Source organism: Hylobates moloch, unplaced genomic scaffold (assembly GCF_009828535.3).
Source record: "Hylobates moloch isolate HMO894 unplaced genomic scaffold, HMol_V3 SCAFFOLD_18, whole genome shotgun sequence".
NCBI lineage: Eukaryota > Metazoa > Chordata > Mammalia > Primates > Hylobatidae > Hylobates > Hylobates moloch.
Genome location: NW_026652293.1, coordinates 29,408,008 through 29,432,471, shown reverse-complemented (window position 1 = coordinate 29,432,471; position 24,464 = coordinate 29,408,008). Strand labels below are relative to the sequence as shown.

The following is a 24,464-nucleotide window of genomic DNA, read 5'->3' as shown; positions in this document are numbered from 1 at the left end:
AAATTGATTAATAACTTGATATGGATGATAGGGGAGAGGTCCATGTTTCTGTTTTGGGCAAATGGTTGCATGGTGATGGGAATATAGGAGACAGAGCTGGTTGAGAAAAGGAATGAGAAAGTGGAGAGATCAGTCTGAGATATAAGTTACAGGAATCTCTGGACCATTCACATGAAAATGCCAGGAGATCTCTAGGTCTTGAGCTGGAGAGACACCATCAAGGAGAGAATAGAGAGTTAGGAGTCATAGGCATACATTCGGTAACTGAAGCTATAGGAATGGACCAGACTACTTGAGGTGATGTTTTCCAATGAAAAGAAAGCCAAATCTAGATCCCAGGGGAACACCACTTTTAAGAAACATGCAGTGAGAAATGAGTAAGCCAAAGGGAAGACAGCAAGGTAAGAAGAATATTAGGAAGGTGGAACCATGGATCTGAGCGAAGGCACTGTTATAAAAAAGGAAACTGGTCTACATGATTGAATGCAGCAGAAAGGGGACTGAAGAGAAAGTGAAGTCAAAGTGACACTAGATTTAATGAGGGGGATTGCTCATTAAATGGTGATCTTGGCAAGGAAACTTCCAGTGGAGTGGTGAGTGTGGAAACTAGATTATGGAAACCAGATGAGAAATGAATGCAAGTGAGAATGCAAAATTGGCAAATGTCGACCATTCTCTCAAGAAGTTTGACTCTAAGTCCTTGAAGGCTGGCACTGTGCCTCATTCTCTTTTGTATCCTGAGGTATAATATCAACAAGTGATAAATAAATATCTGTTGAACTAATTCTAAACAAGGGAAGAAGATGAGGCAAAGGCTACTGAGAGGATGGGTCAAGGAAAAGGATGAGATTCAGAGTAAAAATGAGAAGTTTACTTCAGACAGGATGAAATCTCTCTTCCAGAAGAACAGGAGTAGAAGAGGTCACAAAATTGAAATTATTTTCATCTTCTAGCTTTAGGTTTATTGATGAATTCAGAAGCAAGGTGATCTACTGAAAATGTCAGTGGAAATGACGAAGTAAGTAGATCTAGAAGAGTAAATAGCAAGCTTTACAAGGGAAACAGAAAGATCAGTGGGCAGCTGAGGGCCCACTTGAGGGTGGAGGGATTCACCCTGTGTGACAAAATTAACACGGACATGGGGCTGGGGGATGAACAGTCCTCAGAACTAGAGATTGCAGGAGGACGGATCTGGGATTGGGTTTTTTCTAGTGGGTAAAAAAAAAAAGATGCCAGAGGCAGGGAATCTCAGATATTTGCAATTGGTCCACACTAGAAGGAACTGAAGACCAAAGGAAACTTTGATAGCAAGTAAAGTATCAAGAGGGTCTTAAAGAAGATAAGATCAGATTGTAGAGAACATGGCAGAATGAGAGCTGAAGGTTTGTTATAGAGGGATATTCTATGTGAATGTAAGGTAAATACACATCTATCCTGTTGCTTTTAGGTCTGGCTACCATGACCAGGTGCTCTAATCAACATTGCCAACCTCATCTCATTGCCCCCAGGCTCTCAGAACAATGCCTTGTTCCTCAACCCACTGTGCTGCTTTTGTGATGCTGGGCTTCGCAAGGGGAGAGATGCAGTATTTTACTCATTCTGAGAGTCCAATTCCCGCCATTAGAGACATTCTTGATATCTGTAGTGAATGAATAAATGAAAGAATGTCTCCATGTTTGCACATCTTCTAATTTGGTGAAATGCAGACTGTTGTGCTCACTCTCCCTGTGTAGGTACCTATGGAGTATTCTAAGTTCTGAGATCCCACGCAGCAGATCCCTGGCCCTCTGCCATGACGTTCTTCTGTTGAAAGTTAGGGAAGATGCTCTAGGAGGAACTGTGGGGCTGATGTGAAGGAGAGGTGATGCTTTAGTGTCAGATGACAAGCCAGGGAGTTCACAGAACACCTCGCGGTGTAGAGAATTTGGTAAATTGAGTAAAAAGCTATCTACGTGAAACTACGAGGAACTCCTAAGTCCCAGCTGTAGATGCCATAGATGTGGCAAACTATTAAATATTAGATATTCTAATTCACTGTAATTTATTGACAGTCACTATTAACTTTAGTGAATATGCTGAAGAAGTTAAAATGTCAAAGGTGATGCTATAAAAATGAATTCTTACTCCAGGCCTCAAATTGTCATGGGTGGCTTTATTTATAGACACATAGTGGTTTCTGAGGCCATGCAGAGTTAATAAAAAGTGACAGAATGAGTTTTTCATGCACTATAACCCTTAGTTATTAAATTTATCTCAGAGTCAAAATGATTTAGAATTTTTCATTTTGATTATAAATTGTCAGTCACTAAAATTTTTATCATTCACTGAATTACACCAAAGATTCAGTAAAAATTATATAGCAAATCTGGAGTGGGACTTCTCATGCTAAGAATTGTCTAAGTCAATGCGGCAAAAGCAGCCATATGGAATGTTTGCAAAGCATTTTATTGTGGGAAATAAATGTGGGTGTTAAAATACTATGTATAACTACACATTTAGGCATGCTATTTTTTATCAGCAGTGAGATTTCAGTGTTAAGGCTAAACTTCATTAATTCAGAAAGCACTAACATAGAACTTTAAAAGAACAGCTGGTGGTGGGCTGGGCGCAGTGGCTCACGCTTGTAATCCCAGCACTTTGGGAGGCCAAGGCGGGCGGATCACGAGGTCAGGAGATCGAGACTACGGTGAAACCCCGTCTCTACTAAAAAATACAAAAAATTAGCCGGGCGTGGTGGCGGGCGCCTGTAGTCCCAGCTACTTGGAGAGGCTGAGGCAGGAGAATGGTGTGAACCTGGGAGGCGGAGCTTGCAGTGAGCCGAGATTGCGCCACTGCACTCCAGCCTGGGCAACAGAGCGAGACTCCGTCTCAAAAACAAAAAAAAACAAAAAAAAAACAGCTGGTGTGTGAGGTAATAAAAAGTAAAAACAAGTTTTCAAAAGGAATATTTCTACCACTCAAGTGGCATTGTCAAGTGGCATTGTGGGGCAGCAGGGCAGGTGCTGTGTTTTAAAGCTAAAGACTTAGGCAGGATTGAATCCAGCTCTTGTGGGGCTGGAAGCTTATATAACCTGGGGGAACTCATTTTAAGAAAACGGATACAAAATTCCAAATGTAAAATTAAATTTCAAAAGCGAACTTTTTATATAAAAATATATAAAGTAACTATTTGTTCAAAATAAGAAAAGAAGTTATAACATTTTTAAAAGCTGAGTAATGCCACAAGCATTCAAAACTCAGAAAAATATTTTATTAGTTAACTGCCTGACATACTGCTGTTAATTTACTCCCTTATATTTTTGTTTATATACTCTCAACCTCTTCATATAACAAAGATCTGTATCGTTTTGTATAGAAAGAAAAGCAATATAATTTAGTCTTCCCTCAACCAAAGTTGATTGAAACTTGGTTTTACTAACAGTTTAGAAAAGTTTCAAGCCATTTCACTGTGTTGATGACAGTGTTATGTGACATTTCAAACGGAACCGCCAAACTTTGTCAGGCTACATGCGTTTGATCTGCTAGAACACAATCTAACCTAAGGTGTTGTAATGTATAAAAAGTTATGTACTTGGACATACTCTCTGTTCATAGTACTGCCACAAGTTTGTGCTCTTCAAACACAGCAATCCTGATATCTTCTAATTCATGTGATTTTTATAGCAAAAAAGAAATGCATCTGATGTACTTATAATTATATTAAATTGCATTCACTGCATTATCAAGTATGTTTCTGGCAGTTTTGTTTTGACAAGGCATAGTGAGAATTAAATCATTCACTTGAAATTTTTCATGTCTGATGATTGGAAGTATTTTCCCGAGACAAGTTTCAATTGTTGTTTCTCCTCTGGCCCTCAATTACTTCTGATACCAGCCAGACAACAGAACCTTTGGTCCTTTTCCACGTGTCAAGTGAACCACAAGAGTAATAATCTACATATGGAGGTAACTATAAGCCGCATTGTTCCACTGACTGCAAACTAAATGCATCCCCAAGTTAACTTCCCCTCAACCAGATCACAGACATGTCCAGGGCCACTCCAGTGCCACCCAAAACAAGAAGTATGATAGAGAGGAAGTTGGCTAAGTGGTCTTAGCCGATTGCTTATAAAATATTTCTTTTCACAGATTTTACCAAAACAAATGTGAATACATTGCGATGGGCCCCTGAAGCAGGCAGACTAAAGTGCAAAGTTCATTAGCGTCACAGTTAACCACTTTTGGGCCTGGGCAGGTCACTGTTTTGTCCTAAGCATGGCACTCCGAAAAAATCTTAATTTGTCTGAACTTCAGTTTCCCCTTAGTGAGATGAGGCTACTACTACTAATATGTGTTTCACAGGGCTGTTGTGAGCTCGGAATGAGTTAATTCATGGGAACCATTATCACAATGCTTGGTACACAGTAAATGTTTAATAAATATTAGCTTTCATTATTAAGCAAAAGATGCTATAAATTGCAGGATACTACATAACAAATTGGTTAGAAGAATAATTCATATACCAACAAACAATAAAGACATTAAGCAGACACAATTGTCATGTTAATTAAAGCTAATTTCCTAATTTTATTATTACCCTAAATAACTGTATATATTTGAAAACAACAAAACTACTTTTTAAAAATTATATCTGACCAAAAGCTCAAGGCTGCAGTGGGCTATGATCGTGCCACTGCACTTCAGCCTGGGCAGCACAGTGAAGCCCTGTTTCAAAAAGAAAAAAAAATATATCTGAGAGATTTAACTTGTATAGATGGAATACCACCTCTTCCCATCTCACTATATTTGAAATGGGGTTGGGGTGGGGTAGGTGATTTGTTGCCCTATAGCATTTTAGGAGGAGGAAGAATGTTACTTTTCTAGTATTAATTATTCTAACTAGTGTGTTATATTTCCTTTCCTAGGAAGCAGATAAAGAATTCCATTCCCAGAAACCAAGGTTTCAAAACATCTTCAGAAGCAAAGTAAACAAAATGGAAAACAAATCGTAACAATAATTTTATTCATAGGAAATTTTTTCACTGCTAATAAAATCAAGGAACACTATAAACTTTTTTCAGACTATACAAATTCTTTTTTTACCTTGAAAATCTAAATATTTATTAAGTAATAGGTAGTACTGCACAAAATATCTAAGTGAGAAAGCATGAGGTATTTTAGAGTCAAATTTGACACAGAAGCCTCTACATAAATGAATATACAATCTTTCAAAGTCATGAATTAGTATGCTGCAAGATTCTCCAGACAGCAGGGATCAGAATAAACTGAGAAGGAAGAAATATTTCCTGCCAGTAGCAAGCAGTAAAAATGCCAAATGCAGGGAAGCAGGGGAAGCGTTTTAAAAATCAAATGGGGTTCATCATGGGACCATACATCTGCCTAAAGCAAACCAGATTATAATTCATGTTTTATTAGAGATTAGGCTTGCAAACACCTTGAGCTTCAACACTTGAATTTGAACGGCCGAAGACCTTTCTCATGGTCCCTAAAAATGTGCCTCTCCTTTCAAAGAGAAATAAATCATTGCTTTCTATTCCGATTTTTGGCTTCTCAATAGCAACTCACTTCTTGGTTGCACTCTATGTGAGGCAGAATAAATGCCATTGACTTAAAGAATCGAAGTCCACTGAGGTGAAAAGCAGTACTTGTGAGGGCTCAGGTAGGAGACAGAAAAAATCCTGGCAGTTATCTTATTTTTCATGAAGAAACCAGAGCTGAGCTGTGCTAAGCAGACAGCTATGAGCTCACTGGTTTGAAATAATTATGCATTGAGACTTTTCCTCAGGTCAGAACTAATGGGTTTATGCAGGAAACATAGCTCAAATATTGATTTACAGGGTTTCTCTTTTTAAATCAGTAATGAGTACCCTTTACCTATACTTGGGCCTGACAAAGTTCTCTGTTATGTTAACTGATGAACTAGATTAAACAGAAGATAAATATTCAACTAAAGCAGATTGTTCTTAATACACACTTTTATGTTTGGTGGCCTCATTCCTATTTTAGGAGATGCAGAAATCAAAGCCTCAAAGAATTGAAAATGATAGAAGAGCTTTTCAGAGGAATAACACTCCATTGTTGAGACTCAGAACTTAAGTACAAACTGAAGCAAACCCAAAACAAATTGCTCTGTTTAGCCCAGAGCCAATCTGAGAAACGCTCTTTTTATTCAAGATGAGATGTGCTGTGACGTCAACCAAGGAAACAGAAACATCAAAAGTGGACAGTATTCAAATGATTTCTGTGGGAAGATGCAGAGCAGGATCCAAAACACTGATCTATATATTTCTGCATATGTTTGCTCCATGCCTAAAGAAAACAAGGAGAAGCATAAGGGAACAGCAAAAAATTCGCCTAAAACGCAGTGATGCATGCCGTAAATTTAGCAAGTCCTTCCAAAACTCCTAACCTGTGCTGTAAGGAAGAGAAGAGATAAATGCAGATCTATTGGTGTCCAGCACTCGCCTGGTTTTAGACTCATTGGATGGCAGTGTAGAAAGTCTTCATTTAGTGTCTAAGTGGTATGTTTTGTCTAATTTTGTTATTTTCAAATAAAGCATTTTTTCATAAATACTGCCCCTGCCCCCGAATCCTATTAGTAATGACACTGCCATTGATGACAGAAGAGCCAAGAAAAAGTTGAGAATATTCCACTGTGAAATAAGGATGCAGAGGATGTTAAGGTGGCAGATTTGCTAGTATAATAAACAAGAGTTAACAGAGCAAATAATATTTCATTCCACTAACTGGTAGATGTTGAATAGTATAGTTAAATGGATTGGTAAGAATTAAAATGAAAAAATACTATACTGTTGTTGATGATATTGAAAACTGACCATATTTCTCTCAAGAAGCTCAAAGAATCACATGCTATTCTGAAGGCAAATCTGACCTAAGTCCAAAAAAGACTCAGCCATACAAACCTTCTTTGTTGTTTTCCCCTTTCTCCATTCCTCCCCTCCTCAACATCTTGACAAGATGGCTCTTTCTCATCATTCAGGCCTTGGGGGTCAAATATCACCTTCTCAAAAAGCCTTTCTCTGAACACATTATATACAGCGTACTGTCCTATCAGAGCTCTACCCCATTATTCGGGTTTACTTTCTCCTTAACACATCTTTTGAAATAATCTTTTTTGTTTATTTATTTGTGTATCATCTGTCTTTCCCAGTGCACCATAAACTCTGTGAGAGCAGGGTCTACATCTGTACCACCAGCATCTCAAACAGTAATATTTATTATGTTATTAGATTGTATGGGTCAAGCCCTTATGACATTCTTGCTTGGAGTCTCTCATGAGGTTGTACTTAGATGCAGTGCTGGCTGTTGGTTGCAAGCCTTAGTTTCTCTCTACATGGGCCTCTGCTTGGGACTGTTTGGATGTTCTCATAGCATGGGGGCTGGCATTCCCCAGAGCAAGCAATCCATAGCAGAAACTGAAATGCCTTTTATAATCTGGCCTGAGAAGTCACAGGATCTCACTTCGCCTATCCTGTCAAGTCACATGATTCAGCATGGGACGAGACTATAGGAGTGAATACCAGGAGGCAAGGATCACTGGGTCCATCGGGAGAGGTTGGTGCTGTTACAGTTCACTGTTTTAAAAAAGCAAGCCTTTGAGGTTCCAAAACCTTGTATTTTTATACACTACTTCAACATTTAAAGGACTTGAAAAAAATCATTAAAGCTTTCTACTTTTGTAAGGCATTTGAAGAAAGTATGAATTTCTTTTTAGTGACTTATATGGTTTGAATGTGTCCCCCAAAGTTCATGCATTGGAAACTTGATCCCCAATGTGGTAATGTTGGGAGGTGGGACATTCAAGAGGTAAGTGGGACTTGAGCTCTGCCCTCATGAGTGGACTACTATTGTTATTGAATGAGGGGGTTTGTTATCATGAGAGCGAGTTCCTTATAAAAGGACAAGTTTGGCCTCTCTTGTTGTCTCTCATCCTCTCTTGCCCTACCACCATAGAATGATGTAGCAAAAAGGCTGTCGCCAGATGCCAGCCCCTCAATTTTGGACTCCCAGCCTCCAGAACCATGAGCCAATGAATTCTGTTCATTATAAATTATTACCCAGTCTGTGGTATTCTGTTATAGCAGCACAAAACAGACTAAGACAGTGACAGAATAAATGAAAAGAATAATAAAATGACTACTGCCCCCTTCACTTTGTATTTAATAACAAGTTACTGGTTTTGTTTTACTATCTATTTAGTTGAGAATGTGCAGCACTCAAGCTCTTTGAATGTCAACGTGGGATTAATGCCAAGTGCAGACAAAGCTGGGAGGAGTTTGAACAAGTATTTGGAAGCAAGTCCCTAGACAGGATTTGCAGCCCATGTCTCTTTTGAGACAATGACATATGCAATTCTTCTACCAAAAATGATCTCACTTGTTAACAGTTGATTGTTCAGGGGTCTGGAAAGGATACTGTATTATTCTGGCACCCAGAGTAAACTTAACTATAGGCTGTAGCCATGTGTAACCCTTATCGTCTTAGGGCTCAAAAACTAAGGAAGGCAAATATATTTGTAAAGCTGCTGAAGACATGAATTATCTGTCTGGGATTTTTTAAAAGTCATAATCATTCTGTAGAAGGTGAAAAGAAGAACACCTTCCCCCAATTATTTCAGATAAGACAGTTGAATTTCTACTACAATGACTAAAACTAATTACATGAATAAATAAATAGATCCATCCATCAATAAATTAACTAAGGAGACTGAAGAAAGTATTAATTGCCTTTTAGTGACTCCTGTGGCTTGAATGTGTCCCTCAAAGTTCATGTGTTGGAAACTTGATCCCCAATGTGAGAAGCCTTAAGATTTACCTAGAAAAATGCCTGTTTGGAAACACAGAAAGAAAATAATTAGAAGGGAGAAAATGGAGCCAAATAAACGATGTTAGTACAAGTAGGAGTGAAATTTAAATTAAAATGAGAACTCTAAATTCACTTCAGAAAATCAATTCAGGAGAAATTATTTCAGAAGGTAAAACACAGAGTATGGTTCTTCTTTTTTGACATCAAAATAATAAGGGAAACTGTTGCTTTCTGGCTCAAAGCTATAGAACACAACGGCAATTTGTTATCTAATACTTGACAACTGATATATAGATTGGGGAAGCAACACTAAATCTCAGATACCCTATTACAAAGAAGAGAGAGAAAAGCTTCAAAATCTGTTTTGCCTCAGGGCAGAAATAGTTTCACCCTCAGTCCATTAAATCACATTGACTATGATATCAAAGTGAAAACTCATTAGGGCATTTTATGCTTTCATGCTTGAGCCCTAGTGTTACCAATGCACCCAAGAGAAACCTTCCTTCAGAAACTCAAAACAGCTGGCACCAGATTTCAGGGAAACAAGGCAGCTGGCCTACAGCTGGAGAGTATCAGCTGAATAGCCAAGACTGGAGAGGGATGAGGGAGTCAGCCAAAGAGCAGTACTTTCTCGAGATAATTCTGACCTAGCAGAAGGATGTGCTTTTTTATTTATTAGTTATAGCTTGGAAAGGGAAGCGTTTGATTTTAGAAACTAAACCCCTAGTGTAAGTCAAAGAGTTACTAATGGGAAGACTCCTTGAAAAAGAAAGTTTTTGCCTTCTTGATTTTGATTTTTCTGTAGCATATAAACTCAAACTCAGGAAACAAGTGATTTTCAGTCTCCCATATCTCTACTTCCTTTGACTTTTGTTTTGCTCCTACACTAAAGTGTCAGCAAGGAGGGAGGTAGCCCCAAACGGCTTCACGTTACAAGGACCTTTCATGGCACTCATGCTTTTGGCCTCTGAAGGCATTGCCAGTGTTTAGTATTTCTATATAATGACACTACTGTGAAGTAAAGCCTTTCCATAGGAGGAGCTATCACTTCAGTGTAATAATCCACAAGCTTGGTGAGACTTGAATTCCAACTGGCAGGTTCTTCTAACCTCCAAAGTGCACATGCAGGCTGCTTTCCTTACACAGCAGACTGAGCAAAAAACACCAGTAACTTTTGCAAATAACAAACACACATATTGTTTCCCATCACAATGGCAAATGTCAAACTGCTGTTTTTGCTTTTTCCAAAAGTGCGTGGGGTGGGGGAGGCGGTGTGGGGAGCATTCTAAGGAAGACTTGCACTTACTTATTTTGCATGTATGATAAAAGTTAAATCTAACCAAATACCTGCAACACGTACACTTATGCTGCAAATATTCCACTCCTAGAGTCAACAGCAATAGATTTCCCAGGTTTCAGACCTGGAACTATCTCCTCTGACATAATTCTCTGGGCTTTTTTTCTTCTCATCACAGCCTTTTTTTTCTTCTGTTGTTCATGAAAAAAGATAGCATTTTCACTCAGGTTAGAGGGCAAGTAAGTTTTTACAATTTTTATATAGATATGAATCATCAGTCTAATCACCAAGGATTTGAGACATGGATAAGTCAAAACTACAGAAGAAGTCAAATCTAAGTAAAAATAAAGGAAAAAAGCTCAAAATGCCATCTTAAATAATGTGGCAATAGAGTGAGTTGTTTCATTTTTCATGGCATTAGTGGTGGAACTTCAAATACATAGCATGTGGTGGCTAGAAGTCTTTAAAGATTAGCCTATGCAACCCTCATTGCACTGGTGAGGAGAGCAAGGCAAGGCAAAGAATTCAAGAAAATTTGAAAATACAGTGGTACATGACATAGACAATGCAAAAGAGCAGTTAAGAAATCAGATATTACTGGTACTGGAATACTCTGTATGGAATGTTGCTGAATACCTTTCAGCTTTTTTCTTTTTCTTTTTCTTTTTTTTGACAAAGTCTTACTCTGTCACCTAGGCTGGAATGCAGTGGCATGATCTCGGCTCACTGCAACCTTCACCTCCTGTGTTCAAGCGATTCTCCTGCCTCAGCCTCCTGAGTAGCTGAGATTACAGGTGCCCATCACCACACCCGGGTAATTTTTTATTTTAGGAGAGATTGGGTTTCACCATGTTGGTCAGGTTGGTCTCAAACTCTTGACCTTAGTGTTCTGCCTGCCTTGGCCTCACAAAGTTCTGGGATTACAGGCATGAGCCACCACACCCAGCCTCAGCTTTTTTTTTTTTTTCTGAGCAGAGATAAAAATTAGGCTCTGTTCTCTAAACATACAAGTATTAGGCAACACAGAGACAGAGATACAGCTCAAGGGTTTGTTGGATGATTGGACCAAGCTGACCTGTTATCAAAACTGGCCTCTATATATCCAACATACTGACAATCCACACATAGACAACTGATAGTTCTGCTACTGCTGTTATTTTGATAAGATGCATGGGAAAATGAGGTCTTGGGCCTCACAAGAAGATTATCAGTAGCAAAGTCTGGCCAGTGGGCTTGGAGGTTCCATGCTTTCCAGAGGGACACTTAATAATCTGCCTCTCATAGGGCAAGGAGAGTTCAGCAAATATTAGGGAGTTACTGCCCTTTCCACTTTAGACAAACACCAGCAAGCAGTTCCCCTTTAGTTCAACGGTATTTGCAAAGGCGTTGTGAAAGCTGTTAAGATTCAGAACCATTGTCAGAGGACTTGGCAGAATGTAACCTAATCTTTTCTGACTGAGAGACAGAAAACTGGCCCAGAAGTGGGGCTATAACCTTCAGTCACCTGCTGGCATTGCTGCGATCTGATGCCTAAGAAATGAGGATCCAGTGTGTCTTTGATGCCTGTCAAAGCTCTGAAGCTGGGTCAAGACCAGGAGACAAAGGCAGCACTGTTTATGCAAATCTGGAAACAAAAGAAGCTGAACTCCAAAGCCATTAGAAGTAACATCAGAAATTCAATACCCAGAGAGGATTAGAGGCCCTATACCAGTATGAAATAGGAAACCTAAAAGCAAAGCTGGGCAACACACCAAAACACATACTGTAGGAAGGAATCCTGAGCTGGCCAGAGCCTGGCTAAATGTGCTCAGAAGTCTTGATACATGCAGCTCCCTTAGTCAAGAGGCAGCCATCTGTGTGCCAAAGGAAGGACCTCCTGGGCAGCTGCTGCTTCTCTACCTGGTGCACACAGCTCCTTCATAAGAAGGTCCAATATATGCCATTGCAAGGCTAGCTCTCATGTTGCCACATTCCTTGGGAGTTCAGTCATCACCAAGCACATGCCTTCCCAAGGAGACAACATTCTTAGCAAACACCTTTGGCACAGTATAAAACAGGATAGAATACCATGAGCTTCCTAGAAAAAGATTTTTTAAAGCCACCCCACAGAGATCTAAAGTTGGGCTGAGGGTCCAGGAAGCATCGATTATGCAGTTATGTGAACGTTCTTCAGATACAGTTACCCCCATGAAGAGGAAAGTGTTAGGTCAGGAAAGGACTCAGAGAACATCTCATCCAGAGATTTTCAAGCAAGACTGCATATTACCACCCTTTGGGAAGTTTTCAAAATACGTCAATTGCCCTGGATCATCAAATGATTCCCGTAAGTGGCTGCATTTGAAAAGCACAATTTTAGCACATTTCCCTTACGTTACAGGAGAAACTAAGTGACTTGTTCAAAGCAACCCAGCATGAGCAATGCTTCCAAGACCTTTCACAGGACAACACAGATAGCATATTTGCACACTAGGGAAAAATGAAAGAGGCTGCTTTTGGCTAGAGGAAACTATCCTGGAGATCCCACTGCCACCAGCCTCACTTCATCCCCAGGTGATTGTTGTTTTCTTGGTGGGATGTGCTAAGCTGTGGTATGCAGTTCACATTTTTGAGAAGGATAAAAGATACAAAAATAAAGTGGATGCATAAACTTAAGAACCTTTATTATAGAATTTTTGCCCTGTCACCAAAAGAACATAAGAAAATAGGGTATGGAACAGTATAAGACTTAACAACTGAGTTGCAATCTTCCCCCACAGGAGGCTGCTGTACATGCAGTTATAATAATGCTGCTATATCAACTTCTTAAAAAATATTTGTTGCGCAGCAGCAACAAACTCAGAACAATCCCTCTGTATAGCAGAACAGAACTGTGTGAATTTCTAAAAAGCCATATTTTGAGTTCATAGCTAGTGAAGACACCAGGCTTAGGGACTTTGTAATATCATGTAATTAAGGCTGAACTGCCAGCTACTAAAAACAGGCTAATTTAGTAGACTGTTTACATTTGTCACAAATGAGGGGAGGAGTTTTTAATGGCATGCCAATGGGAAAAATCAAAGAAAATTAAATACAAGAAACAAAGAAACCAAGATTAGGGAATATGAGGACTGAAGTGGCTCAAATGAATTCTATTTAGTTTAAGGAAATGCACTGGTTTGATTTCCCTGTACTCTATTATAAGATGTTCATTAATAGGTATTTTTTCTTCTGCAATACTAAAGGCTTAATGAACTCATTGTGTAAGATACACTGAAGAAAGAGTGTGAGGGAATGTCATGTTATACTGAGCCCCGGTGCAAGGAGCTTCATACAGTGGGTGAAACATTTGGGGCATTGTCTTTTAAAAATTTTTTTAAAAAAATAGCCACTATTAGATGGAGACAGAACATATGTGCTTGACTTAATAATAGTAACAAAAAAACACAAATGATGCATGCTTGGCTGAGTTTCTCCTATGTAATCCTGTACATTACTACTTCTCTTAATAAGAAAACCCCTTGGTCTTTTTGATGGTGTCAAGCATCTGGAATCTGAAGTTTAGAATATTCCAGAGTATGCCAACATTCCAAACTCTGAAAATCCCATGATCTGTACTTTAAGTGCATACATAGCTTTCTAGGAGCTCATCTTCTGCAGTTCCCAAACCAAGAAGAAGTGCATCCAAATCACTTATGTACACGCTTAACACACCAATTCCTAGGCCCCCGCTGTGGACCATCTGATGAATGTGACTGAAATGGGCCCCAGAAATCCATGTATCTAACAAATGCTCCAGGTATTGTGATGCAACTGGCCTCTGAACCTGTATTTGGGAAACACTAGTTGAATTCAGCAGCCTTACACTAAAGGGTTGGCAGAACAATGGTAAGGACCATGTCCACTCATGGCCAATGAACTAGACCAATGGGGACAAGTCACTTTTAGGCCACCTCAATTACTAATTTCAACATGATTACCTGGATTTATCCATACAGACAATCAATGTATTGTGACATTTTAAAAATCCATTGTTTTAGAAATCCATAGTTTGTCTTGCTAAATAAAAAGCTTACAATGGAAACCAATGTACCCAGTAAATCTTATTAAAATCTAACAAGATTGAGGAAAGGCAGAGAAGAGGCTTGTACTTTTCTAAAATATTTTCGTATGCTGGCTGTTTCAAGCCTTACATGCCAATTCCACGAAATCCATTTGCAACACAAGACATGATCTGACTGTCTGAATGCTCTCCCGCCCAACCTGTTTCTAGCACAAGGAAAGCAGTGGCGTGGAAGCTGCATATAAGCTTACTGTTCGATGGTGCAGTGATGACATGAAAAATCCTGATTCCACTTGGCAGCAACTTTCCACTATCTTGGCGGGTGTAAACCATAATCACTGTGGTGTGTGGAGCTGAGACAGGATTATGGGGCTGGCTGGCAACCAAGAAACTAAAAAGCAGTCTATTAGTCCAGCAAGGGACTCCGTGTCGGGAATGCCATGGCCCCAAATGTCTACAACCACACTTTTCACAACTATCCCAAGAATTTAAGTTCTACTGTTAGTCTCTAGAAAATTCTACCTTTCCCAAGACTCCAAAATGCAGCAGTTTCTCACTTAATATGGCTTTCAGGGAGAACACCAATCAATGTACCTCCATAGACTCTCTTGTCTTAGAGTTATGTCTCCCTCTCTTGTGAGAATGAGATACTTGCCTTCACCATTGCCCTCCCCATCTCGAAAACATATACAATCACTCTCAGAAAGAAAAGGGGCTGGAAAGAAAGAGTGCTACTTCCCTCTTGGCAGCAATTGTATGCACTTTGGGCTTGGTAGTCCAAATGGGGAAAGCTCTATGTAAGGAACCTCCTCTCCGCAGCCTGATGTATCCCTCAATAGGTCTTGAAGTGATTCATCCTGGAAGGTAATGAACTATTCCAATAAAGCCAATGTGTGAATGAAATCAGGTACTCATGAAAATGCTTCAGCTCAGCAGCTTGTCCCAGACTCATCTTCTACCACACTCTTGGGGGCATATAGCCCAAGATCACTATTCCAAGATCATTATTTATGTTATTATTTGTGTTTCTGAAAGATATATCTTCTAAGACGTCTTCAAACATTAATCAGAAAACACTGGAGGGAAGGAGATTATTTTGCATTATGTTTGCAGAGGAACAAAATCTTATCAGTTAAACCAACAAGTCAGGGGACAAGCCTTAGCTTACTGAATTTGACAAACAACTAAAATAATAATTGTTGCTTCAATTAAGTGAAACATGTTACAAAGTCAGCCCTGGCAGGATGTCATGGAGCTATTATTCAAAGTCTAACTCTGAAAGGATTTCTGTATGGTGCTCCTAGAGAGGAAAAGAAATGCCCTGCAGCCAAATCTGAGGTTTAATTCATGCAAGAGACTTGGCCAATGCCACCTACCACAAATGCTGCATTTTCATGGATCTGAACTACAGAAAGTTCCAGCAAATTAATTACAGCCACTCTATTTATATTCTGCCTGACTTTTCAATTATTACCTATAATGAGATTCTTTTTTATTTTTATGAACATTAATGCACAGCTTTCCTACCAGAGGAGTAGAGAGCTAAGGGAAAAGTAATACAGTCCTGATCCTTTTACCACTAGGTCACTCGCTGGCAGCTTGCCAAGCCTGCTGGTTCCCCAAAGCAGTTACTGCTTGGGTCCTGGGGTTCCTTCAGCAGCCTGAGGTGGAAGCAAAGCTCACCACCCAAATGCCAACATGGGTCAGGCAAGTCAAGTCAAAGAAAGACAATGGGGACTAACTGCAAGTGCACACAGTGTGGGTCTGATGGGGACTGGGCTGCCTGGACAAAATCCAGGGGACAGCAGCTACTCAGCTCCAACAATAGTTGCTGTGTATGAATCCAGGCCTGGCAAGGTCAGGTGCTGGTTACATGGCATGTTTTGTGTGTGAAAAGTTATCAAGTTATACATTTATGATATATGAACTTTTGAATAAATATTACACCTCATCAAAAAGATTTTTTTATTAGGGCCAGACCTTCTAGAGGCCAGAGAGACAAGGACAAGAGAGCAGGATGGGTGTTATCAGAGAGGCCTTCAGAGTACCTGCCTGGAACAGGTGTTATATGAAGCTGGCTTTCACTGTGCCACCCAGGGCATGGCTGTAGATAGGCTAGCAGTGTTTAAAGAACATGGGATAGAGAGATGGATTTTAAAATAGCACACTTATGCAGAACTGGATATGTAAAACACTCATATTTGGGTTAAAATGAAAAGGATATACGTACATGTATAGAAAGTTTCTAGAAAACTACACAAGAAAGTGTTAACACTGGTTGGCAGGTGGTATAGAGTAGACGGGAGATTTACTTTTTGTTATATTCCCAATCATACTTTTTTTTAAAAAAAAATTATTATGCAAGTATATTACTTTTCCATTTAAAAAAGTCAGAAGAGCACTGAAGTACTATTAAAAATCCACAAAGACCCTAAGGGATTCAAATTTTTAAAAATTAACAATTTTTGATATGCTAACAACAACATATCAATTAAATGCAATTAAATGAACAAGTCACTTTTGAAATAAAAATGTCGAAACATACAATACATATGTTTTGTAATTCCTGATGAATAATAGCTATAATTTAAACACATATAGTAAAAGTTCTTCATGATATGGTAACTGGGGAATAGGTGTAGTGGTCATACCATAGGCTAATGATTTTCGTTCAGACTTTACTGTATGTTGTTATGCTATGTCAAGAAATATGCAGAAAAAAGCCTTATTATTGTCCTACTATAGTCCTATATAAGCCTTATAATGGTCCTACTATACTGTGCCATAGACTTGGAGACGGTGCCACACAGCAATATGACCCAAGTGCACGTTTAAGTGTTGGAAAAAGAACCAAGGGACAACCAGCAGCCTTCTCAGTTACAAGGTGTTCATTGTTCATTCCTATGACCACCAGAGACAGACAAGCAAAAGGAACCTAAGCAGCACATGCTCATGTATTTGGAGTCACAAAGAAACTCCCTGGCCTAATCACTTGGATAAAGGAGCTAAAAACAAATCTGAGAAAACCAAACTCTGCTTAAAATACTCCCCATGCTCCTTTAAACCAAGAAGGATATTCACTATAAAATAATCAGCATTAAAACAGCTACACAGGATTAAAAATCTAGAAATCAGTTATCTCATTCCATAATCACCATGGAAATCTCTTAACTGCCCTGTGCTTTAGATCCCTCATCATGGAACTCAATATAATAAAACCAGGGCAATTTAGGCATTCTTTCTAATTCTGTAGTTAAGCTGTCATAACTGGAACAACAGGATTGGTGACATTTATTGGTCACTTCAGTTTTTACCCAAAGGAAATATTCTGAGGTCCAATCATGTTTTGAAATTGGAGGTTGCAGGGAGGATTGATCATTTCTTCAGTTATTTGGAATGAAGCTGAATTTAGGGGACAACCAAATCTAAGACTACTGATTAAAAAGCCTGAAAAATGGTATCTCTATTTTACCAATATGAACTGAAAATGTAGCCAATACATGTATGATTAGTGCCGCCTTAATCATTTGCCACTAATAATACTTGAGAAATTTCTTTCTACTGTTATGTAGCTATGATCACAGCAAGTGACCTGCATATTTATGTACAACCCACATTTTAGTTATAATCTGTCCCTATGAAATATACCAAAACAGACTAGAGTTCACTAAAAAGTGCCTGAACTAAGTGATGAAATTATCAAGACAGCGGAAGAGAACCACTAAGACCCTTGCATCATTCAAGTGGAAACGACAATTCTTATTTGAAAGAAACACTAGCGTTCTTATCTTCCCAAGTTGGGTCAACCGACAGAAGCAAAAACTAGAACTAATTGGTCTTTTCACCATCTTAAGCAGACCATCTGTGCTCGGTCTGCAACATTAGCTGCCTGGGTCACATCCTGGCTCCATCATGCATTAGCCTAGTGACCTCAGGCAAGTTATTTATATGCTCTGTGCCTCAGTTTCCTAATGTGTAAAGTGATAGAGTAGAATGTAATGGCATCTCCCACTTAAGGCTGTTGTCTGGAGTAAATCAGTTTTGATACCAAAGTGTCTAGAACAGTGCCTCCATGAATGTATCCTTCCTTCCTTCCTTCTTTCTTTCCTTCCTTCTTCCTTCCTTTCTTCCTTAGTTCTTTATTTTTCCCTTCCCTTCCCTTCCCTTACCTTTTCCTTTTTCTTTTCTTTTCTTTTGAGACAGGGTCTCACTGTGTTGCACAGGAAGGAGCATAGTGGCTCAATCTCGATTTGCTGCAACCTCCACCTCCTGGGTTCAAGCAATCCACCCACCTCAGTCTCCCAAGTAGCTGGGACTATAGGTGCATGCCATCGTGCCTGGATAATTTTTGCATTTCTTGTAGAGACGGAGTTTCACCATGTTGCCCAGGCTGGTCTTGAACTCCTTGGCTTAAGAAATCTGCCCACCTCGGCCTCCCAAAGTGCTAGGATTACAGGCATGAGCCACTGCATCCAGATAAATGTTAGTTTTCTATATTAATATATTTTGTTGTTGTTGGAAAGAAGAAACTAAACGAGTTTCCATTTGAAGATTTTTTAAAATCTTGATTTTGAAAGGTAAAGGTAAAGGAGATAGGAGAAAAAGGAAAAGATTCAAAAGAAACAGCAACTATCATTGTTAGTAGCATTTATGTAAAAGACACTGTGCATACCTTATATCATTTACTTGTAACAATAACTCTTTGAGACAGGTGTTACTATTAGTTATTTGAAGATAAGGCAGCTATGTCTTAGAGGTTTACTGATGTGCCCACAATCACATTGAAGATTTATGATCTAGTCTATCTGTCCCTAAGCTTGTAAATTTCTTCCTCCAACTCTGGTTGATGCCCTCCATGCTAAACTACCAGATTGAGAAAATGAGGAAAGGAAGAAAAAGGTGAGGAAAACAGACTAACAGAGAGAAGGAGACTAAGGCATCATCTGCTTTTTCAGCCATAAACCAAAACTTCTATCTGTAGTGATAACATACAACATTTAATATCAAGATTGTAATGATAAAATATGACATCATTCTTACCACTGGTGCTGACAAATGTCACTGATATTAGTTTGGAACATTTTATAAACACAAAGTATATTAGTATTTCTAGTCAAACAATTATGAAAATGCTACTAATTGGACATTAAAATGTGGAGATAAATTCAAGATAATCCCCAAACAATGCAGAAATAAAATAGTATGCAAAATGTTAGGACCATCCCCCAGCTCATCACTGTTTATGTTTATGTCAACAGAAGCTCATCTCTTTATTTAAAAATCCATAAAATGGTTCCCAATTTAGTATGTTACTTTTCAAAACTCTATCAAACAAAATGCCCAAATCTTTCTGTAATTACATAGCAGTTACTGCCTTGTGCCTGCACAGACTCTGTGAATCCCAACTGTCTTCCCACAAGCAACAGCAGGCTCTCCAAAAGAAAAACTTAATGTTTCATTTGGGGCAAATGTTTTTCCCTGTGCCATGCTTCAGTTTTCACTATCATGGTACTTGGCCCCACTCTCCCTAATCATAGGTTTAAGGAGGATGCGGTCAGCCTTCCCTCTGTTGCTAAGGCCACTTGCTCATGGCTCCACTGAATTAAGGAGAACCCACTGAAGTACACTGCCACTTGTCACAATGCCTCACAGTTCCCTTCATCTCAGCATATTCCCAATTCCCTAAAACTTTGTGCAGGTTTTAGGACACATGAAATAGATATCTTCCTTAGGTCCTTATCACAGGATTGTGATATTTGAAGGAAAACAATTAGTTTGGTGGATTTTGAGATCAGACAGGTAAATGTAAAAAGCTTTCCTTTTTGCTTGTACAAAGTATCTCTAAAATATAAATTTTCCTTTGTTCAGACTAATCTGAATAAACTTGATGCTGACTAAGATAACTGCAGACATTCTTCAACAACAGGATCTTCCAGGTCAACTTGATGATACTCATTTCACCTGTATGTGCAGTGCAGATCTGGTCCAGAACTTAAAGTGAGAAAAATTATCACATAACAGGGGATTCTGAATGTGATCAATAAGCCAGGTCTCTCACTGACCCATCTAGGACAGAAATCAGATGCTCCTCTAGCCCGTGAGTGGATGAATGAGAAGACTGAGTCTGCACAGAGTGAGTTATTGTGATCAGATTCAGAGGAAGCTGAATTCTATGTGGCTTTGTATTCACTGTGGTTCTATTTTATAAAGTTCTGGGTAGCTCACAGCCATTTTTGACATCAGCATGTGCTGGCTTTGCAGAATGGATACTAATCAGTTTGGCATCTTGGAATGTTGCATAGAGCTTGGGAATGAGAAACTAGAGACAAGCAATCGGCAGAAGCACCTCAAAGCTGTAACATCCTAAACTGAGGTACCACCTCCCATCAGAGTGTTATATCTCATAAGCTTCCCAGCCAAATACTCCCCTAGGGCCAGACCAGAAGTCAGCATTTCCAGAGAGATTCTGTGGTACAATACAATCCGTTTGGAGACTTGCAGTCATTAGACCTACCACCCACTTGAACTCCCTGAGAGAAAACTCTGGTTGATGCCCTATTATCTTTTTTTTGTTGTTGTTGTTTTTTGCCTTGCTGATCCCTTTTTCTAGAGCCATCCTTCTTTCCCAGGTTTTAGTTGATTTTTACTCTTCCTTCAAAACTGAGTTCAAACTAAGTGTCCACTCATCAAGAAGACATCCATATCCATACAACTGCCCCAATCTGATTTATAAATCATTTGGTTCTTCCCCAAACCCTTTAAAAGCCATTCAGATCACCTTACACTGCCCAATAAAATGAATCATATTTATCTGTAAAAAAACACACATATCTAAATACACTTTTTTTTCAGCCCTGACCTGGCTGGTTCTTATTTTAAAAATGCATTGGAAGAATCTGCTTGTACAGCCTCTCTGTACCTCAGTTCTCTCACCTGTAAAGTGGTATGCTAACAGTGCATATCTGATAGGGTCATTTTGAAGCTTAAACCAGAAAATTAATGTAAAGTTCTTAGAAGAACCATGAGCTCTTATTATTATGCGTGGAATTTATAAATAAATGTAATTTTGAGTAAGTCAATTACTTTAAGCACATTTCTTCTTCTGGGAAATAGAGATAATTTTATTTCTTCACAGAAAGGTAGTAAGAATCAAATGAGATAACAGTGCATGAAAGTTATTTCCAAAGGTTCTTTACAGCTCCTTTGTGAGCTGAAAAGAACTATTTAGAAACTGGGATTTGTATTATTGTTACCTAAAGAATTATACAATGTTTTAAAGACAGAAGCAAGATTTTTCAAAGAAGAGTCTTCAATGACTGACGCAAGCATGGCCTTGCGCTTCTTGCTCAACCTGCCAATGCTGGACATAAAAGACAACAGATTTCAAAGGTCTATGCAGAACTGGAATTCTCTCATCTAAATAAGACACCAGTGTCCATACCATCTGGAACTTACAGGGAACTTAGGATGTACATTGATGCTGGTTGATCCTAATTATATTGCAAAATCTATGGAATTCAAGAGCCATAAAGAATTTTTGAAATCATTTATTCCAACTCCCTCGTTTTATTGATGAGGCAACTGATGCCTATGGATCCCAAGCAACCAGCCCCAAATCACATATCAACCTAGTAATAAACAACTCAAGTCTCCTAATTTGTAGATTATAGGTTTATGTAAATTTTGTTTATATCATGTTCCCTGCCTTTTTAGGGTGGCCTTTAGAGACATGCTTGGGTTCAAATTCCAGTTTCACCATTTGTTAATTCTGTGACTTTAAGTGACTTACTGAACTGATGGAAGTTTGTCTCTTTCTTCGCAAAATAAACATCATGGTATCCTCTTAAAAGTTTACTGTATGATAAAAAGAGGTAATGTCTCTAAATCAGGTAGCAAAACATGTGCCTGACACCTGCTTCACCACTCACCAACTTCTTACGGTAAATACTGTAACGTTTTAAAAATCTAAATCGTGCATAAAGATCCAAACCATATTTTAAAATATCTCTTAAAAAAAAAACTAAGGTGACTGACCTGTGTGAATTTCTTTTGGTACCCAAGTGGTTAAAAAAAAAATCCTTCCTTCTGGTTTAAAGCCTGGCTGTCCCAGTGCTCTCTTTCCACATAATATGCCCTTCTCCGCGAGGCAGTCACGTATGGCAGGGTGTATAGTAAAGCAGTGTACAGCACAGTGCTGTACTATATCACATGTTTGCTTTCGCACCTTTGCACCTCTCCCACCAGGTACTCTGAGGCTGCCAATTCTAGCTGCTGCTTTTACTCCTCTTCCTCTCTTTGCCCAACCGCTACTGTAAGGATGTGTCTCGCCTGAGAACAGCTCCCTTTATCAACACAAGACAGAAACTGCTCCAGAGTGACCTGGACTCTGTCTTCCTCAGGGGGCCAGAGTCTTCTTGTCCGAGTACCTCACAGCCCATCTCCCCTGGCCAGCGTCCACCTCCTTGTCCTCCACAACCCCCTCAGCGGCTCACCTGGCCACCAACTAACTTCTTGCCCTCCGATCCTCGCGTTTATAAAAGGTGCGAGACGACCAAGTTCTACAAGGTGGGGCGGGCAGCCACCCGCACTGATCCCCGGGCCCTCCCCGCAGCAGACACGGAGACCAGGTCCAAGCTTCTTTCCTCCAGGAACAAAACTTGGCTGTTTATCTTTCCCAGGGCGTCTTCGTCGCTCCCCAGGACGTGGAACCCCGACACACTGGCAGGGACAGCCCGGAGCACTCGCAGGAGACTAGGCCCACGGTGGTGCCATGGTTGGGCACACTCCGCAGGCCCTGCCCAATCTCCACCCCTAGGTCCAGGTCCCCCTGGGAGAGCTAGGAGCACATTTCCAGCCTGGAGCAGGAGCCTGGCACCGGGAAGTCAGAGCAGCGCACTCCGGCGCCCCAGCCACTGCAGAGCCCCTGGCCAACCGCAGTTATGTTCCATCTGTCGCGTCTACAGGGGAATACGGCGGCAGGCACCCTATCCCCTCACGTCAGGGCTAGCAGTATGAGGTGGGGAAAGAGGAAACCTCGAGAGTTGAAAGCGAGGGAACTGAAAGCCCCCTTGAGGGGTGTCCCCCATGCCCCTTGTGGGACAAAGCCGCCCAATTCGCAGGCTACCCTACAGAGCTCCAGCGGTCCGGTTCTCCCCATCAGCAACCCCTGCGCACACTGACCCGCGCGTCCCTCCGCAGCCTGGCCGCCCGATCCGCCAGCCACCGGCGCGGGCAGCTAGGGGGTGTGTGCGCCAGATTTCCCGCGTGCCCCCCCCCCCCCGCCCACGCGGCTCCCTCGCCCTGCAGCGGCTGCTCCGGGCGCTGTCCGCGCAGGGCAGGCCGCCCCCCGCGTCCCGCCGCGGGGGCCCAGGGCCCGTGCGCGCTCACCAGATGGCCATCCTGCTTTTGGGGTAGTCCAGCCGCTCCAGGCAGCCGAGGAAGTGCGGCAGCGTGTGCGCCGCGTTGCGGGCGAGGACCGCCACGAGCACCGTGGGGCTCTGCAGGGGCGACTCCAGGAAAACCACCGGCTCCTCTCTGTCGTCCTCCAAGTCCGGCTCGGAGGCGAAGCGCGCTCGGCAGCCTTCGCGGAGCAGGGCTGAGGAGAGGAGTAGTAGCGACCAGGCGAGGGTGGCGGCAGGGCGCGCAGCCATGTTCCTGGCCGAGGCGGGCGGCGGGGATGTCCTGCCGCGAGCGCCCGGCTAGGCTGCCTGAGGGCGGCGGCGGCTGCCAGGGAGCAAGGAGCCTGCGTGGGGCGGCCGGGGGATGCGGCTTGCCGCGGCAGGCCGGCTCACACACTGGCCTCGGCAGCTGCGGTTCCCAGGACCCTCCCGTCGCCGCTGCACCGCCCAGGCCCTAATACGGGTGCGCAGCGTACCTGCAGCCACTGGCGCTCCCCTGCGCCTCGGGCTCGCAGACAGTAGTGGCCGTGGGGGCTGTGTGCCCTGAGTCCTGCGGAAAGTTCCTCTAGTCCAGGCTCCGCTCGTACAGCTGCGGTCTGTGGCCTTCCCCAGTGCCGCGAGGTGTGGCCCTGTCTGCCAATGAGCGTGTGAGAGTGTGTGTGTGTGTGTGTGTGTGTGTACATAACGGTACAACCCCAAGAAAATTTATTCTGCTTTTGCAAACCGCAGACTGAAGCCCTTCACAGTGATGCAATGTATCCAGTTTTCATAATGCACCTATTGACTGAGTAGAGTTCTAAAATGAAAAGTCTCCCCAACTATTCACGATTATGATAAACACTTGTTTAACCACCACGAAGGCAGCATGTCTGTATTTTCTTATATACTCAACTTCTGAAATTCA

The 24,464-nt window shown here is 41.0% G+C and overlaps 1 protein-coding gene across 4 annotated transcripts in view; it reads right to left on the bottom strand.

Moving 5' to 3' along the window:
* The window catches only part of COLGALT2 (collagen beta(1-O)galactosyltransferase 2), a 100,838-nt gene extending 76,638 nt beyond the window's left edge, over positions 1-24,200 (bottom strand). For 2 of the 4 annotated variants that reach the window (XM_032136519.2, XM_058430643.1), the window contains exon 1: positions 23,550-24,200. In XM_032136519.2, coding sequence (XP_031992410.1) covers positions 23,550-23,812 — 263 coding nt within the window. In that variant the 5' untranslated portion in view covers positions 23,813-24,200. The remainder of the gene's footprint in view (positions 1-23,549) is intronic. The other 2 variants (XM_058430644.1, XM_058430642.1) reach the window with 2 other exon arrangements.
* Between the last annotated feature and the right edge of the window lie 264 nt (positions 24,201-24,464).